Raw genomic sequence first — 19,093 nt, 5'->3', positions numbered from 1 at the left:
TGGTCTGAGTGCAGTCAGTTGCCCAAAGACATTGCCTGATGAGTGCTAATGACTAAATAGAGTACTCCTGTGTGTAATCTAATGTCAGTACAAATACAACTGCTCTGTGACGGCCTCAGAGGTTGTCTAAGAGAATATTGGGAGCAACAACACCATGAAGTCCAAAGAACACACAAGACAGGTCAGGGATAAAGTTATTGAGAAATTTAAAGCAGGCTTAGGCTACAAAAAGATTTCCAAAGCCCTGAACATCCCACGGAGCACTGTTCAAGCGGTCATTTAGAAATGGAAGGTGTATAGCGCAACTGTAAACCTACCAAGACAAGGCCGTCCACCTAAACTCACAGTCCGAACAAGGAGAGCACACATCAGAAATGCAGTCAAGAGGCCCATGGTGACTCTGGATGAGCTGCAGAGATCTACAGCTCAGGTGGCGGAATCTGTCCATAGGACAACTATTGGTCGTGCACTGTACAAAGTTGGCCTTTATGGAAGAGTGGCAAGAAGAAAGCAATTGTGAACAGAAAAGCTTAGGAAATCCCGTTTGCAGTTTGCCACAAGCCATGTGGGGGACACAGCAAACATGTGGAAGAAGGTGCTCTGGTCAGATGAGACCAAAATGGAACTTATAATAGAAAAACATGTGGGGGAGGAATAATGCCCAATAAACTATATGTAAGGGGCAGAAAAATAAAGGCGGCAAAAGTTTGTCTCAAATTCACTTTAAAGGAGATCTGTAATGTTTTATACATTTTATTCATTTATTATATTCAGTACAAAAACATGTTTCTATTTCATTTCCAAAACCTGTGTTCCTATGTACCCATTTCCTTGGTGAGCTTCAAAAACTCTCTGATCAATACATATTGTCTACAATCAATCAGTAGGGATGATCAATGAGATGCAGATATTTCCAAGTTCATGCAGATTTATGTAAATCTGTATGCAAATATATGCAGCATGAAAATAGACCAATCGAGTCCCACACGGGTTTAAATTAATTGGTTCATTTTCAAGCTGCATATATTTGCATAAAAATGTACATAAATCTACATGAACTCGGAAATATGTGCATCGCATTGATCATGCCTAACAATCAGTATATTTGCTGCTTTGAAAATGATTGAAAATGATGGAAAGATCTGTAACGCTGAAGGAATTCCATGGATGACTGTGTGTTAGGTATCAGAGATCAAAGGTTTCTCAAAATAAATGTTAACACCCTTAATTCGAGTGGAGATTAAAAGATTTCCAAGCTTTATGTCTCATTGCGCAATGGACCCCGTCACGGTAACAGTGCACTTTCAGCTTTAAAGAGCTGATGCAATCAAATAAATCAGATGGGAATGCTTCCTTAATGGCAGCAGGATCTTTGCTTTATGGAAGTGTTTAATATGAAAGGACTATATTTTCATGTGTGTTACAGCCTACCACTCCAGAACATTAAAATGCTGAGCTACTGTTCAGCACATTTCTAAGCATTACTGAATCACACCATCTGGCTGAAAACAGACAGGCCTGGAATGATTTATAAGCATTAATGCTAGAAAGTACTGCAGTCATCCTAAAGGGAAAATCTGCTGGATTCCTGCACAAAAATATAATGGAATTATAAAAACACACAAACAAACACAAAGTATGTAAAATGGCATTTCAGTGTGAGCACATGCCCATTTTTTACATAACACTTCACATTGAATAAGCTGCAGTAATACAAGCCACATATACATTTATGAATATACTAACCAGCTTCAAAGTAACTTCTTACCAATATTACAATTTAAGTTTATGATTCATTTTGCCCTCCCACAGAGATCTGGGCAACCCAGATGCCTGTTTACATGTTCATCCACTCTACATACTCTACATACATCATGGCTAGTGTAGCTATTTTGTTGTTTTTAGTGGGTAGGAGGTGCCCGGTCTGGGTAACATCATAATAGAGAATAGTATAGTACTATATCAAAATAACAAAATATCAAAATATCGGTGACTAGTCCAATCACTCTAAGGTATGGAATATTGAGATCGTCCTACCTTATAGGTGTTTGGCCGAGTATAAAAACAAGTAGATATTTACGATTAAATTCGTTTTTCATTGGTGCACTTTGACAACGCGTTTCTCGTCTTGCTGCCGCTTCCTCTGGTCAATACAAGTGCCTGTAGAGGATTCCGTACAGGTATCCAGGCGCCCGTAAATATCTACTCGTAAATATCTACTTGTTTTTATACTTGGCCAAACACCTATAAGGTAGGACGATCTCAATATTCCATACCTTAGAGTGATTGGACTAGTCACCGTTTGTTATTTTGATATTTTGATATAGTACTATACTATTCTCTATTATGATGTTACCCAGACCGGGCGCCTCCTACCCACTATAAACACAGTTGTTTTTTCCCCTCATGTATATTCTATATCGAGGGTGATTTAGTCGAGTTTCTCGACATATAAATCTTTTTTCCTGGGAGCAGCGACCGTCTTGGAAACAAAAGGCCATGTGGGGACGGTATTTCTCCACCTGCGAACACGAGTGGGTGCCTTGCTACAACCCACCTTTGTAAGTATATACTCAATTGCCTTTTGAATATACCCATACCAACTAACAATATTGCACTAGATTGGGCTCCCGGACTTGTTTGTGTTTTTCCTCTACTACTCTATATGTTTGTTGTTTTGACACTTTTTCCATACCTCCCCCTGCTCCTGCAACATACATTTAATAAGAGTGCCTGTTAATATGGGCACCAGCTGTTGCCGACAGTTTGAATATTTGGTAATATTACCAAAACGTTGCTATTGGCTTCCGTAACCTATGCCTCATACTAACCCAGGGGACCAGACCTAACACCAACCTCCCCAATACCCACCTGTGCTGGGACAGGGTGAGGATGGCATTTGGGAGTAAGTAAAGTAATAAAACATTAAGGGCTCTTTCACACCAGAGCCCTTTTTCAGCGTTTTAAAGCAAAGTCTATACTTTGCGTTAACCAAGGTAAAAGTCCATAGACTTTAGTTTTACCTTTCACACCCGACGCTGCGAGATTTCTCCCACCCAGCATGGGTATGTGCAAAAATACACCCCAAAACACATTATACTACTTCTCCTGAGTACAGCGATACCACAAGTGTGGCACTTTTTTGCACCCTAACTGCGCTAAGGGGCCCAAAGTCCAATGAGTAACTTTAGGATTTCACAGGTCGTTTTGAGACATTTGGTTTCAAGACTACGCCTCACGGTTTAGGGCCCCTAAAATGCCAGGGCAGTTTAGGAACCCCACAAGTGACCCCATTTTAGAAAGACAACACCACAAGGTATTCTGTTAGAAGTATGGTGAGTTCATAGAAGATTTTTTTTTTGTCACAAGTTAGCGGAAATTGACACTTTGTTAAAAAAAAACAATAAAAATCAATTTCCGCTAACTTGTGACAAAAAATAAAATCTTCTATGAACTCATCATACCCCTAACGGAATACCTTGGGGTGTCTTCTTTCTAAAATGAGGTCAAAATGGGGACAAAAAAATAAAAACTTATATGAACTCACCATACTACTAACGGAATACCTTGGGGTGTCTTCTTTCTAAAATGGGGTCACTTGTGGGGTTCCTACACTGCCCTGGCATTTTAGGGGCCCTAAACGTGAGGAGTAGTCTGGAAAGCAAATGCTTCAAAATGACCTGTGAATAGGACGTTGGGCCCCTTAGCGCACCTAGACTGCAAAAAAGTGTCACACATGTGGTATCTCCGTACTCAGGAGAAGTAGTATAATGTGTTTTGGGGTGTATTTTTACACATACCCATGCTAGGTGGGAGAAATATCTCTGTAAATGGACAATTGTGTGTAAAAAAAATCAAAAAATTGTCATTTACAGAGATATTTCTCCCACCTAGCATGGGTATGTGTAAAAATACACCCCAAAACACATTATAATACTTCTCCTGAGTACGGCGATACCACATGTGTGATGCTAAGGGGCCCAACATCCTATTCACAGGTCATTTTAAGGCATTTGGTTTCTAGACTACTTACGGTTTAGGGCCCCTAAAATGCCAGGGCAGTATAGGAACCCCACAAGTGACCCCATTTTAGAAAGAAGACACCCCAAGGTATTCTGTTAGGTGTATGGTGAGTTCATAGAAGATTTTATTTTTTGTCACAAGTTAGTGGAAAATGACACTTTGTGAAAAAAACAATAAAAATCAATTTCCGCTAACTTTTGACAAAAAATAAAATTTTCTATGAACTCTTCATACACCTAACGGAATACCTTGGGGTGTCTTTTTTTTCTAAAATGGGGTCACTTGTGGGGTTCCTATACTGCTCTGGCATTTTACGAACCCAAAACCGTGAGGAGTAGTCTGGAAACCAAATGCCTCAAAATGACTGTTCAGGGGTATAAGCATCTGCAAATTTTGATGACAGGTGTTCTATGGGGGGGGGGCGAATTTTGTGGAACCGGTCATAAGCAGAGTGGCCTCTTAGATGGCAGGTTGTATTGGGCCAGATCTGATGGATAGGAGTGCTAGGGGGGTGACAGGAGGTGATTGATGGGTGTCTCAGGGGGTGATTAGAGGGGAAAATAGATGCAATCAATGCACTGGGGAGGTGATCGCAAGGGGGTCTGAGGGGGATCTGAGGGTTTGGCCGAGTGATCAGGAGCCCACACGGGGCAAATTAGGGCCTGATCTGATGGGTAGGTGTGCTAGGGGGTGACAGGTGGTGACAGGAGGTGATTGATGGGTGTCTCAAGGTGTGATTAGAGGGGGGAATAGATGCAAGCAATGCACTGGTGAGGTGATCAGGGCTGGGGTCTGAGAGCGTTCTGAGGGTGTGGGCGGGTGATTGGGTGCCCTAGGGGCAGAAAGGGGTCTGATCTGATGGGTAGCAGTGACAGGTGGTGACAGGGGGTGATTGATGGGTAATTAGTGGGTGTTTAGAGGAGAGAACAGATGTAAACAATGCACTTGGGAGGTGATCGGATGGCAGGTTTGTGGGCGATCTGATGGTGTGGGTGGGTGATGAGATTGCCCGCAAGGGGCAGGTTAGGGGCTGATTGATGGGTGGCAGTGACAGGGGGTGATTGATGGGTGATTGACAGGTGATTGACAGGTGATCAGTGGGTTATTACAGGGGGATAGATGCATACAGTACACAGGGGGGGCCTGGGGGGGCGGTCTGGGGAGAATCTGAGGGGTGGGGGGTGATCAGGAGCCCCCAGGGTGCAGTTAGGGACCTAATAAAAAAATAGCGTTGACAGATAGTGACAGGGAGTGATTGATTGGTGATTAGGGGAGTGATTGGGTGCAAACAGTGGTCTGGGGGGTGGGCAGGGGGGGGTCTAAGGGGTGCTGTGGGCGATCAGAGGGAAGGGGGGGCAGGATCAGTGTGTTTGGTGCAAACTAGGGTGGCTGCAGCCTGCCCTGGAGGTCCTTCGGACACTGGGACCACCAGGGCAGGAGGCAGCCTGTATAATACACTTTGTATACATTACAAAGTGTATTATACACTTTGTATGCGGCGATCGTGGGGTTAACAACCCGCCGTTGCTTCCGAACGGCCGGCGGGTTGTCGTCGTAGGTGGGCGGAGCCTATTGCCGGCGGATGTGCGCGCATCACTGTGCGCGATCCCCGGCCCGGAAGAGACCCAGTACCCGACGCCAATCTGCGTTGCGTGGTCCTGGGGCTGCCACTTTGTGGCCGCCAATCTACAGTTGGCGGTCGGCAAGTGGTTAAAAATAAAAATTGACAATATACTACTTATTGAAATAATAAAAAGGTCTGGTCTGTGTTATTATTATTTTTTATCTGCACAAATCTATCTTCTCTTCTGTGGCCTTATATTTTCTCTTCTGTGTATTTATTCTTTTTTCCGTATACTTCTATTGTCTCTTGGTATTTCCATATGTGAACTGCTTTTCTATACTTTATTCTTCTTGTCCTGCTCTATTGCCTTTTTGTCTTCTAAAGACTTGATTTAGCAGCCACTTGTTGCATGTCAGTCCCTGCCAGGTGACTGCTACTCCATTCCTGACACCTCTTCTACACTACACGAATAAAGCATCTTTAAATCCCCAGCTGGTACTCCCTGTTGGTCAACTGGTTAGATCCTTCCTGAGGACTAATGGAATTCTTTTGTGGAAATTGATAAGGGATACATAAGTATCCCATACTCATTTCACTTGGTGGAGCAGGCCTCTGGGTGTCCCCTTGGTTAAGGGTACCCCCAGATTCCACCATAAACTCTCCCAGGGCCTCCACCTTCTTCTGGGCATAGGAAGTGGAGAAAATCCACCCTTGCCCATACCATGAAATCATAATTACATGTAATCGTAACTGCTACATTTTACGTGAAATTTTGCGTATGCAAAATTAGCACATTACGATTATCACTAGTCAATATTACTTTCCCATTTGTTGTAACTATTTTATTAAGAATCTTTTCAATTCTTGATTGCAGAGCTCCTCCAACAAATTATCTCTAGGTCGCTGACTGAGAATACGACACCAGCAAATTTCAACTTCTTACCTAAGCTTCCCATAAGTCTGTTCATCTGGGCCAATACCTATTTTGTATCATGCTGACACCTTCTCTTTGAGGCAGTGTTATGCATGACAATCTGTTTTTTCCAAGACCCTATGAGACTGGAGTATCCATGTAGCATCTTTCACACAACATCATCTTTGTTTGATGGGGCAAGGGGCTAAAATATATTTTATAACCTCAGCTACTTATCTGAAAACCGTCCTGGTGCCTCATCATAGGCATCGTGGAAACACATTTGCATAAGGATGAATTAAAAGTATGATTATTTTATCAGGATGCTACAACAGGAAAGCAACAAAAAAGAACAGATGTGCTTCTCAGGCTTTATTTTAATGTCCTGCAGGTTTCTTGCATTTCCGTGTACTCTGCTGACTGATGTTAATGATATATAGCCCATATAAGCATATATGCAAATAAAATGTGATTTTGGTATGAAATTACTTGGCTGCTGCTGATACAGACAATCCGTTATAGTCTATCTTGTTATGTAGGGTAGTTGACAGATGCCTGATAAATGGTTTTAATAAGTTTCCTATCTGATTCCAAGGAATGCTATTACAGTGGGAAAAGTACCCCACTACCATGTGAAAACAGAAGGTATTTACATTATTGTCTAGGGCATACCATTAATTGTCTAAGGCATCCTATTAAAGGAAGATGGCAGAACTTACAATAATTCTAGCTTTAGATGAAAAACTACAGTGAACCGACATGGTTATTTGCAATGTCATGCTGGAAACCTAGCAGCAGCATATTAAAGTGTAACTGCAATGATTAAAGGCATTTTGCAAATGCCTTTAAAACCTCCCTCTTTAATAAGGCAATTATATTGTATTATTGATTTTGCTTCTAAAACTTGGTATGAAATGGCACCTTCTATTATTCACATTCCGATGACTGCACAGAAGTCCCATTTAGGCACACCAGTCACTTACTAACTCTGCTTCCAGCTCTCCAATCTTCCTACTCGAGAATCCGAAAACCTATTAGGACTGTAAAAAATACTCACAGTTTGGTTTAACTACGCTCCATATATTTGCTTGGTGCTTTCCTGCTATAGTCTGGCATTCCACCTTCTCATGCCTTCCTCAGTTACTGCTGACATCTAAACTAGGATCCTAATTGACCAATGCATAGGTTGATGAAATGGCAGGAAGTACAGATAGAGTAGTGGGGAACAAAGCATTCTACCATCACACCAAATAACTTCGCCTTACAGACAGGGCTGGATTTGTTCTCTTTACCACCCAAGGCCACTTTTACCAGCCGCCCCCCTTCAGTATAGGTAGCAAAATGACCGCTCCCTCCTTCCCTCTAGTATACGTAGCCAGATGACTCCACCCGCTTCGCTCCAGTATGGGTATCCAGATGACTCCCTTAATCCCTCCCCCTTTAGTATAGGTATAGATAGCCAGCTCACCTTCACACCGCAGCAGCCATCTGTGTCACTCATTTCTCCACTCATCTCCAGTGCAGAAGCTTCCTCTTCTTTTCCGTCTCTAATGCTGCCCAAGTCAATAGCCGCCAGACACAATGCAAATGTGCACAGAAGAGCAAGGTGGCTGCTGCACAGACAGCTGGCAGCAGAGTACCGAGGTTAGGCACTTGCCTGATCTCCCTGCATTGCAGCATTTGCAAGCTTGCAAATGCTGCACCAATTTAGCCTGCTGCTTTGGTGCCCTTCCTCCTGTGGTGCCCTAGGCCATGCCTAGGTTGGCCTTGGCCTAAATCTGGCCCTGCTTACAGACAGATCTCGGAATTATGAAATATGCATTCCTTGCAATATCTACATCACTGTTGTTTATAACAGTGATTTACCACCATGGAGCGCCAATGCTGATTGGCATGATGCTCTAGCCACTTGGAGTAGAAAATGCCAGGGGTCTGGTTCTAGCTTAAGGACTAGTGATATCCTCCTAACATGTGCACATTTTTATTTTCTTGTATAATACAATCAACCAAGCAGAAATACGCAAAAATATTCCAAAGCAATGGACCAATGAGAAATTCAATTCAATACTGACTTTGAGGCTCGCTGCACACTGCAAATCCATTTTGTGATTCGGATTCCGTTTCCGATTCCGATTTTCAATTCCAAGTTTCCCTGAATACAATCAACAGAAAAACGGAGGAAAAAATGCAGCATGCAGTAACGATTTAAAATCGGAATCGGATGTAAAAAATTATTAAAACACGGAATCGGAATTGCATGCAGTGTGCAGGGAGCCTGAAACTGATTGAGGTATAGTGAATATACCCCATGTGCTGATACTGCTCAGGCATCATCAACAAGTTTACTCAGGCTTGAATCAGGTCCTAGTAGGATTATGTTAGGTCCATTGCTGAACAGCACATGACTCAGGGTGGATAAATAAGGTGGCGCTTTCTGTGGGTAAATATTGGTTTACAGTATGGCCTAGAACCCACTAGTGGCACTTTTTTAAGCACTTGTGATTTGAAAAGCTCATGATAATTTGATGCTATGGGTGATACTTAAAATCACAAGTGCTTAGAAAAGCACTGCTAGTGAGTCTCTGGCATAAGAGAAACCTAAAGCACAATCTAAAGCACAATCTCAACGTGCCACTATTTCATGCAGTGGTGTAACTAAAATTCATGGGGCCCACCCAGCAAAAAAGTGATAGCCCTCCCCCAATGTTCACACCCCTTCCCTTGTCTTCCCTTAGTTCCCGTCACAGCCTTGGGGCTCATCTCACAAGGGTCATAAAACAAGTGTGGCCATCATGATCTTCGCACCAATGACGATTATAGTCACAAGGGAAACAGAAGGTTAGTAGTTGCCCCGCCCCACAGCTCTGAGCCCCCCTCCCCCCGGGATCACAGTGGCTGCTCCCAATAGTTCATGCATTGCCGTTGTAGCTGGGAGTGAGTTACAGGCAAATGTTCAATGTTCTATCAGGCCCCTGCAGTGGTGTAGGAAATGGACCTGTATTGGACTATACAGTCTATATGTTTCTCTTAATTATTTACTTACCCACAGGAATATTCACCTTCAGTGTCCCCCCTAATCAAGAGATCTTTTTAGGAAATCTGTACTATTAAGATTATATTTCCCTTGATGTTGTCATAAAAAATAAGACCAGATTGTGAGGATTTGACTTGGGTGTTTTTTAAAAACAGATTGGCCTCAATTCACTAAGATCATGCTGGAGATAATAAGGCAAGAGAAAACCTACCTCCACACAGTGAGAGAGTTATCTTATATCTTCATTCCTTAAGTTACCTCTTCTGTAGTTAAGTTACCTCCTCTGTAGTTATTATGTAGAATTCTGGAGTTATTTTAAGGATTGAAGAGTTAACTTAAAGACAAAAGAGTTAACGTTAGGTTTGCCTGAGGTAAAATGTTTCCTGACTACCATCACCATGGTAACAACTCTAGAAATGTTGTTAAGGACAGGAGATAAGCTTAGTGAATTAAGGCAATTAAGAGTTAGACTGTACAGTGTGTACAGAAGAAACAACAATAATAACCGTATACTCACAAGATAAACATGAAACAACACAAGCAGAAAAGTAAACTATATAGAAAGGATGATTATCTGCAGTATCAAGACAAAGTAAGGTAGTTATGCACCCTTTTCCACCCAAGCATCTCTTTATTCATGTGAAATGTACTAGCATTGTGGGAATTACCTGCATCATTGTCCATGTTATCAGCACAGGCCATTTCCATTATAATATTACACCCTGCTCCACTCCAGCCCATCTGACACACACAGTGCCATCCATTCTGGTCAAGAATGCACCTCCCATTGCCATAACACAGACCTGGGCAGCCATCTAAAGGAAAAGAGGGTGAGTTTAATTAAACAATCTACACAGGCATTTCACAGAATGACACACATTGAAAATATTTTCCTTTTAATACAAAACAAATAAGTCAGAAGTGGTGGCTCCATCTGTGATCTTAGAGGATACCCAATGTACCCGAGGTGACATGTGATATGATGAGATAGACATGGGTATGTACAGTGCCTAGCACACAAATAACTATGCTGTGTTCCTTTTTTTCTTTCTCTGCTTGAAAGAGGTAAATATCAGGTATGTAAGTGGCTGACTCAGTCCTGACTCAGACACTTTCCTAGCAGAAAATGGCTTCTGAGAGCAGGAAAGAGATTAAAAGGGTCAATAGTTCATAAATGTTAGCTCTGGCATACGTCAATAAATGTGTCATTGAGCAAAAACAATAAAACAGTTGAAATTTAAAAAGTAGATTTGAACATAAAATAAAACTGTGGAATATCTAAAAAGTCATTTTTAGGAGAAGGAAGATAGATACAATCGTTTATTTCATTAGTTTATTTTTGCCTCGGGTGTCCTTTAACAAAGTGACAGTTCTGGAAAGCTTATGAATGTCAGCGGTAGTAAGTAGAGATTGACATCAAATCCAGAATCAGGGACTTGCATTCTTTCCCATTACTCCCATTCCCGTACTCCTATTAGGCACAATAGGCAAGCACAATTTTGGAGACTCTAGCCTAAAAGGTGCCTTTATTGCAGGGAATGGGATGTATGTTCCCAAAGGCTCCCCAGATGCATGATAGGACCAGTTATATGCTGCCACATCTACTAGTATTTTTAGCTATAGCTTTCTTCTGTCCATGTTATTCATTCCTCTCTCTGGTCCATATGCAATTCACTTTTTCACCTGAGTTTTCTGCTAGGTGATATTTTAAAATTTGTCAATAAAATGCCTTTTAAGCCATCAGCAAAGCAAGAAAATACTAAAAATAATTTTGATAGTAGTTTTTCACCTACTTCTCAGTACTTTTTCATTTGAAAAGTGCTGGAAAGTTATTTTAAATAGAAGAGGAAAAACTATCACCTTGGAGAAAATGTAGGAAAAAAGTGAAATTGCATATGGGCCTCTGTCCCTTTTTGCTCATTGTCCTTCCAACCTACTTCCTCTTTTGTCAAACTTTAATTTTCTTTTAATTTGAATCTGTAAGAGCTATATAATTCTTTGGTTGCATCACATATGAGGATATTTTTTTCCTGAATAGGGTACTGATGTTGTATATGGGGATGATAGGGTAGTATAATAAACTACATTTTATAATTATAATATGATAACTAATAAAATACTAAGCAGAAGTGATAGACTTAAAGAAGAACTTTAACAAAGTATTTAACTTCATCCCAATCAGTAGGTGATACTTCCTTTCCCATGAGAAATGTTTACCTTTTCACAAATAGATTATCGGTGGGTCTATGTGGCTGATATTCTAATGAACCCTTCTCACAGTGTGATGTCATGACCAGGGTCCTGACAGTTTATCTGTGAACCTTGTTGCATTGTGGGAAATAATAGCTTTTTTCAACTGCCAAGCAGGCAGTGCCTCCTTCTGTTTATAGAACTCTCAGTAACGAACATTCGATACAGATCACCTGGCAGAACTAAATATGTCACCACCAGTGATACATTTCACAATGTAAATCAGGGAAAGAAAAAATACTAAATTGTCTATAAATGAGTATTGTAAAAAAAATAAGCAAGTTTATTCATTATGTTATCTTCACTACAGTTCCTCTTTAATGGCATTATTTTTTTAATTTCTTTTCCACCTGCAAGGCTGGGCATGGCATTCTTGATGTGTGGGGGTAAAATGGGATTTCCTGCATTTTTCTTTATTATGCTATGTGTGCTCTGCCCACAAACTAAACACTACCTAAATCCAAATATCTTATTTTCTATTGTAGAATATTCAGTCACTTTACAGCAGTCTGGATTTACACTCCTGGCCTTCCTGCTGAAGAAAGTGAAATGCTCCCACCACCTACATGTGATGGCATGTGGCTAGGGGTCCTTCCTTGGAAGAAGAGAACCTAGCCTATAGTAACATGACTGCTGATTCTACAAAAGAAGATGGGCACACACGAAGCAAAACATTAACCTGGAGTCCTTCTTTATAGTGCCTACGTTTTTTCATGTCTATTGGGACAGCAGATGTGGTGAGGGGAAGCGAGAGCAGTGCAGTTTCTAGGCTAAAATGCACCCAGGGCGAGGGTGTAAAAATTGCGCCCCCCCCCGGAGCAAGGTATGGGTGCCCGCAGTATAGGTTAGCCAGGTCTAGTTTCACTTAGTATAGGTCCCCCCAGTATAGGTAGCCAAGAATAGGTACCCCAGTATAGGTAGCCAGGCATAGGTGAGCCAGTATAGTTGCCCCCGCTATAGGTTAGCCAGGTAGGTGCCTCCAGTATAGGTAGCCAGTATAGTTGCCCCCAGTATAGGTTAGATAGGCAGGCGCCCCCGGTATAAGTTAGATAGGTAGGTGCCCCAGTACAGATTAGCTAGGTGGGTGCCTCTAATATAGGTAGCCAGAATAGTTGCCCCCAGCATAGGTTAGATAGGTAGGTGCCCCCAGTATAGGTCATTTAGGTAGGTGTCTGCAATATAGGTAGCCAGTATAGTTGTCACCTGTATAGGCTAGCTAGGTAGGTAGGTGCCCCCAATACAGGTTAGATAAGTGCCCCCAGTATAGGTTAGATAAGTAGCTGCCCCCCCCAGTATAGGTTAGATAGGTAGCTGCCCCCCAGTATAGGTTAGATAGGTAGGTTCCCCTCAGTATACGTTAGATAGGTAGGTGCCCCCCAGTATAGGTAAGATTAGGTAGCTGCCCCCTCCCCCTTCCAGTATAGGCTAGATTAGACAGGTGCCCCACAGTATAGGTTAGATAGGTAGCTGCCCCCCCAGCATAGGTTAGATTAGGTAGGTGCCCCCCAGTATAGGTTAGATAGGTAGCTGCCCCCCCAGTGTAGGTTAGATAGGTAGCTGCCCCCCAGTGTAGGTTAGATTAGGTAGGTGCCCCCCAGTATAGGTTAGATAGGTAGTTGCCCCCCAGTGTAGGTTAGATTAGGTAAGTGCCCCCCAGTATAGGTTAGATAGGTAGCTGCCCCCCAGCGTAGGTTAGATTAGGTAGGTGCCCCCCAGGATAGGTTAGATAGGTAGCTGCCCCCCAGCATAGGTTAGATTAGGTAGGTGCCCCCCAGGATAGGTTAGATAGGTAGCTGCCCCCCAGCGTAGGTTAGATTAGGTAGGTGCCCCCCAGGATAGGTTAGATAGGTAGCTGCCCCCCAGGATAGGTTAGATAGGTAGCTGCCCCCCAGCGTAGGTTAGATTAGGTAGGTGCCCCCCAGGATAGGTTAGATAGGTAGCTGCCCCCCAGCGTAGGTTAGATTAGGTAGGTGCCCCCCAGGATAGGTTAGATAGGTAGCTGCCCCCAGCGTAGGTTAGATTAGGTAGGTGCCCCCCAGGATAGGTTAGATAGGTAGCTGTCCCCCATAATGGAGGGGGGAAGCACCGTAGCCGCGGGGAGGGCAACCCGACCTCTCCCTCCCTCTCCCGGGCCGCCCTCCGTGCTCCCCCCTCAGATGTATAGTGAGCAGCAGCAGCCAGGGAGGGAGCGCTGTATACAACATACCTCCCTGGCTCCAAGCGCTGTTCTCTCGCCGCCGGTCTTCTCCCATCTGCCAACACGCTTATACACACGCTGCTTCCAGCTAAACAGGAAGCAGCGTGTGTATAAGCGTGTTGGCAGATGGGAGAAGACCGGCGGCGAGAGAGCAGCGCTTGGAGCCAGGGAGGTATGTTGTATACAGCGCTCCCTCCCTGGCTGCTGCTGCTCACTATACATCTGAGGGGGGAGCACGGAGGGCGGCCCGGGAGAGGGAGGGAGAGGTCGGGCTGCCCTCCCCGCGGCTACGATGCTTCCCCCCTCCATTACAGCGCCCCCCTCCCAACAGCGCCCCGGGCGGTGGCACGCCCCGCACGGGGCTAGAAACGGGCATGAGCGAGAGTATGCTTGCCCCCTCTGCAAACATCTATAAATGCTTAAAATTACACTTCAATAGAGTAGTTGCCACTTTGCCTAATTGTTTTTTATAGCATCTATAAATCACAATAAGGTCAATTTGTTCTTTGGTAACAAAATCAGAAGAATGTTTCTTCACTTCCAGAAGTCTGAAAGAAAACAGTTTGATACATCAAGAAAGGCCTTCTCAAATGTAAGAGGGCCCTCCTGCAGGCAAAAGGACGTATCTTTCTGTTAACTAAATTTTTTTTTAATCTGTGACAAAAGGTCATGGGGCGGCTCTTATGAATACTGTTGGCACAAGTGCAAGCTGACCTGGGTTCCTTTTCTCTATTAACCTGAATACTCCACTCAGTGCTATCCGTTTGATAACTGAATGTTATTGAATAATTTTTCAGTCTGTAATCATCTGTAATGTTTCTATAACTGCAAAATAATATGGTAAAATATAAAAAAGAAATAAATAAAATAAATACATTCATGTTAAACTAAATTTCTAGAAGCTATGTTATGATTGTACTGTTTTTTGAGTGGAGGAACATCTCAGATTTCTCCTCTCTGTGGAGACTGGCATTGCCTCAATCCTTTTTCAGAAGTCTACATTCATGTGTATGGTGGACAATACTTGCCTTTGCCTTCTTCTCCTCTTCTTCACAAACAGTGCTGCCTACCCCATAATTTAGAAGAATGTCTCATAGACACATTGCCACTTAACACGGTTATCAGTAAGGGAGCCCATTAGCCATGGTGTTTGCCCTTCTGCCTTTTGTGAATCCTTTGTGCAAGAATCATAAAATTCAATTTTTCTTTTGTTGTATATATTTCAGAAATCCCCTAAACTATCTTTGGGTTTAAAGCAACAAGTCTTTGCGAAGGCAATAAGAGTACACACCTAGATGCATTACCGACATACATTCCTTTCATGTACACAATCCTGGCACTGTGATAAGATGCATCACCAACTCCAGGGCATAAAAAGTAAGAGAGTGCATGATTGCAGATGAGCTTCTTAAAGAACCACTATTGCAAACATTTGTAAAATGTAAAATACATTTGTACACATGCTTACAAGAAGTACATTTCTACCATATCAAATGCACTATTCCTTTTTTTGTATAGTGCTTCTCCTGTCGGACTCAAATCGCTTGCCAAGCAACCACTAGAGCACACTTGCTGGCTTACTGAATAGGAAAAGCCGAGATTTGAACCCAGGTTGCCTACATCAGAGGCAGAGCCCTTAAAGAAAACCTGAACTGAAAATTAAAAGTAAAAATAAACATACACAAATCATACTTACCTCCCGTGCAGTCTACTCCTTAATCTCTTTCTCCTTTCCCGCGTCCTGTTTGTCCACTGTGATCAAGGGAATTCTCCGTCCTCCATTTTGAAAATGGCCATTACCCTATAACAGCTTTCTGGTCAGCACTAGTGATGGGCCGAACCGTTCGCCTGGCGAACCTCTCTGGGCCTTTTACTACTTCCGGGTCGCATTGACCCGGAGTAGTACGCCTGCGGTGCCCGGCGGAGCGCGTCCTAGATCGCGCTCCTGTTGCCGGGCACTCTCTGCGCATGAGCGTGACGTCACTCATGACGTCACGCACATGCACAGAGAGTGCCCGGCAACAGGAGCGCGATCTAGGACGCGCTCCGCCGGGCAGCGCAGGCGTACTACTCCGTGTCATTGCGACCCGGAAGTAGTAAGAGGCCCATGGATTTAGAGATGTTCGCCGGCGAACGGTTCGGGAACCGTTCGCCACATCTCTAGTCAGCACACTGTTAAACTGTAACATCACCCACTTGAGCCATAGGGAAACATAGACATTACCTGGCACATCAGTTGTCCTCTCAGCTATAACTGACAGCAACTGAAAAATAACTGATAGCAACTGATATATTTCAAATCACTGCACAGAGAATTAAATGTGTGCATTAAACACCAAGTGAACACCTGACATAACTGGCTGAGCAAATTTGGCCTGATTGGCTATTCATGAGGCAATGCTCATGCAAATATGCATTTGCTTTCCTTTTCAAATGTGTTGCACCCAAGCTATGCTCAGCAGCAGAACGCAATGGCGTTAAGGTAAGTGCCTGTTTTTAAATATTGGGAGGTGATAGGTGCGGATGGCTCTCCCCGGCGCTGGCCACGCTTGGGGGGGTCGCCTGCGCCGCCCGGCCTCCCCCTCCGGGGTGCTGCTGTGGTTCCCAGGCAGTGAGAGCGCCTGGGACCCCGCGGTCCCTCGGCTATATGGGGGCATTGGGAAGCCTCCTCGTGGCGCTCCTGGATAGTGCTATTGAAGCATGAACTAATTCCCGCAGGGCAACCGCTTTGCGGTATTGGTTCAATGGACCCTGCATCAGTTGGCATGCGAAAGCAAATGCATATTTGCATGAGCATTGCCTCATGAATAGCCAATTAGGCCAAATTTGCTCAGCCAGTTATGTCAGGTGTTCACTTGGTGTTAATGCACACATTTAATTATCTGTGCAGTGATTTGTGAATGTCTTTCCCTTGGAGGCGGGTGGCGGATGGCTCATTCTAGGTAGTGTGAGCCCTGGAGTGGGCTGTCAGTGCCTGTCCTCCACCCCCCTTGGAGTGCAGTGTGTGAGCCAGCCCTGAGCTCCAAAGCTCGGTGCGACCCATGCCTCATTCCTTTCCTTTTCAAATGTGTTGCACCCAAGCTATGCTCAGCAGCAGAACGCAATGGCGTTAAGGTAAGTGCCTGTTTTTAAATATTGGGAGGTGATAGGTGCGGATGGCTCTCCCCGGCGCTGGCCACGCTTGGGGGGGTCGCCTGCGCCGCCCGGCCTCCCCCTCCGGGGTGCTGCTGTGGTTCCCAGGCAGTGAGAGCGCCTGGGACCCCGCGGTCCCTCGGCTGTATGGGGGCATTAAGAAGCCTCCTCGTGGCGCTCCTGGATAGTGCTATTGAAGCATGAACTAATTCCCGCAGGGCAACCGCTTTGCGGCATTGGTTCAATGGACCCTGCATTAGTTGGCATGCGAAAGCAAATGCATATTTGCATGAGCATTGCCTCATGAATAGCCAATTAGGCCAAATTTGCTCAGCCAGTTATGTCAGGTGTTCACTTGGTGTTTAATGCACACATTTAATTCTCTGTGCAGTGATATATTTCAGTTCTGACAAAATGTTGTCAGAACTGGAAGGGATCATTGTCAGAAGAAAATGGTGCGCTACTGAGAGGAACTGATGGCAAGGTAACTATGTAATGGTCATTTGAAGTTACCTCATGTGTTTATTTTAAATAATTTTTCTCAGTACAGGTTCCCTTTAACCATTACACTATCTTGCCACTATTCAGCCAATTAATCTCCTCCTATGTTCCTGTTGCTTAAAGGCCCATCTACACGATACGATTCTTTGTGCGATTCGATTACGATTCTATTTACAATTTGACATGTCCGATCAGGATTCGATTTGATTCAATTCGATTTGCCATTGTTTTGCACTAGTCCTTCTCCTCACAATTAATTCTCAGGCTTTTCCTAATTTTCAAAAGCACTTACAGAACTGCAGTTGTTCAGTCCAACTGCTAAAACAGTGCGTAAATGAGTATGCAGGCTATGTAAAGATCCTTTTCAGGGAGTACATTTGGATAAAATAAAGAAGATACTGAGACTCCCCCATAAAAAGATAGAGCAGTCCAAAACCTGTCAGATATGTTAATGTTGCTCTGTCTACTTAATGTGAGTGTGACAGGAAGATAGGATACAATTAATTTTAATCTGGGAGAATTGTACTTTTAATACCTATGTGTACACACACATTTTAAACTTTACATTTTTTTGTGATACTTGTCCTTTAATGTTCCTGCAATCTGCATTCTAAGTCTGGAACGTATGATTTTCTTTTCAGTACAAGTAGAATCACACCTTAAAAATAAAGCTATGAATATGCTTTATAAGGGTTGTAGATCTTTCCTATACTGATTCTTATGCATTACCGTGCAGGGTATATTTTAGATCTTTTTCTTAACTTCCATGCAGTTAGCAACTTAGCACATGGGATTAAGGGATTTAACAAAATTCGACAAAAAAACTATTAAAACGCATGTAAGTGGGTCAGGGATGTGCACTGTGGGAAAATTAACCGCATGCTGAGCAGATAAGTTTCCTCTCTTATTTCAAATGCCAACAAGTTAACTGCATAAGTAATGTACTGAAAAGAAAAAAATATAAATATAAGTAAAAATTTTGGTAACATAAAGGGCTTGATTCACAAAGCGGTGCTAACTGTTAGCACGCCTGTGAAAACCCCCTTAGCATGTCTAAACAAGCTTTTCGCGCATAAAACTTTATGCGCGTAAAACTTTACGCGCGTAAAACTTTACGCGCACACTGCACAGAGTGCAGGGCACACTGCGCAAAGTGCCCATTGAAGCCTATGGGACTTAGCGCGCATAAAACTTTGCGCGCGCAAAGTTAGCGCGCGATCTGATTGAGAAATCCAGTGCTAACCTACTTAGCACCCTGGTTAGCACGTCTAAAGGCTTTAGACGTGCTAAGTAGGTTAGCACCGCTTTGTGAATCAAGCCCAAAGTCTTTTGAAATCACTCATGTGCACTGTGAAATTCTTTACGATAGATCCTTATCAACATGTTCTGCCTGCTGTAAGAGTAACATACTGTGAGCCTTATTCACTATGGCATCCCCAGAGAGAGATACCCAAGCATCTCAGGTGAGGTTATAATATA

The 19,093-nt window shown here is 43.4% G+C and overlaps 1 protein-coding gene and 1 long non-coding RNA gene across 11 annotated transcripts in view; one reads left to right on the top strand and one right to left on the bottom strand.

The window, feature by feature from the left end:
* Positions 1 to 19,093, bottom strand: part of TENM1 (teneurin transmembrane protein 1) — a 1,180,670-nt gene that overhangs the window by 375,764 nt on the left and 785,813 nt on the right. For all 9 annotated transcript variants that reach the window (XM_068251163.1, XM_068251165.1, XM_068251162.1 and 6 more), the window contains one exon: positions 10,203 to 10,349. In XM_068251163.1, the coding sequence (XP_068107264.1) occupies positions 10,203 to 10,349 (147 nt within the window). The remainder of the gene's footprint in view (positions 1 to 10,202; positions 10,350 to 19,093) is intronic.
* The window catches only part of LOC137529146 (uncharacterized), a 204,838-nt gene continuing 195,739 nt past the window's right edge, over positions 9,995 to 19,093 (top strand). For both annotated transcript variants that reach the window (XR_011023592.1, XR_011023591.1), the window contains exon 1: positions 9,995 to 10,131. This is a non-coding gene — a long non-coding RNA (uncharacterized lncRNA). The remainder of the gene's footprint in view (positions 10,132 to 19,093) is intronic.

Source organism: Hyperolius riggenbachi, chromosome 8 (assembly GCF_040937935.1).
Source record: "Hyperolius riggenbachi isolate aHypRig1 chromosome 8, aHypRig1.pri, whole genome shotgun sequence".
NCBI classification, from domain to species: domain Eukaryota; kingdom Metazoa; phylum Chordata; class Amphibia; order Anura; family Hyperoliidae; genus Hyperolius; species Hyperolius riggenbachi.
The sequence above is the reverse complement of the archived record's forward strand: the minus strand, read 5'-3'. Positions and strand labels throughout refer to the sequence as shown.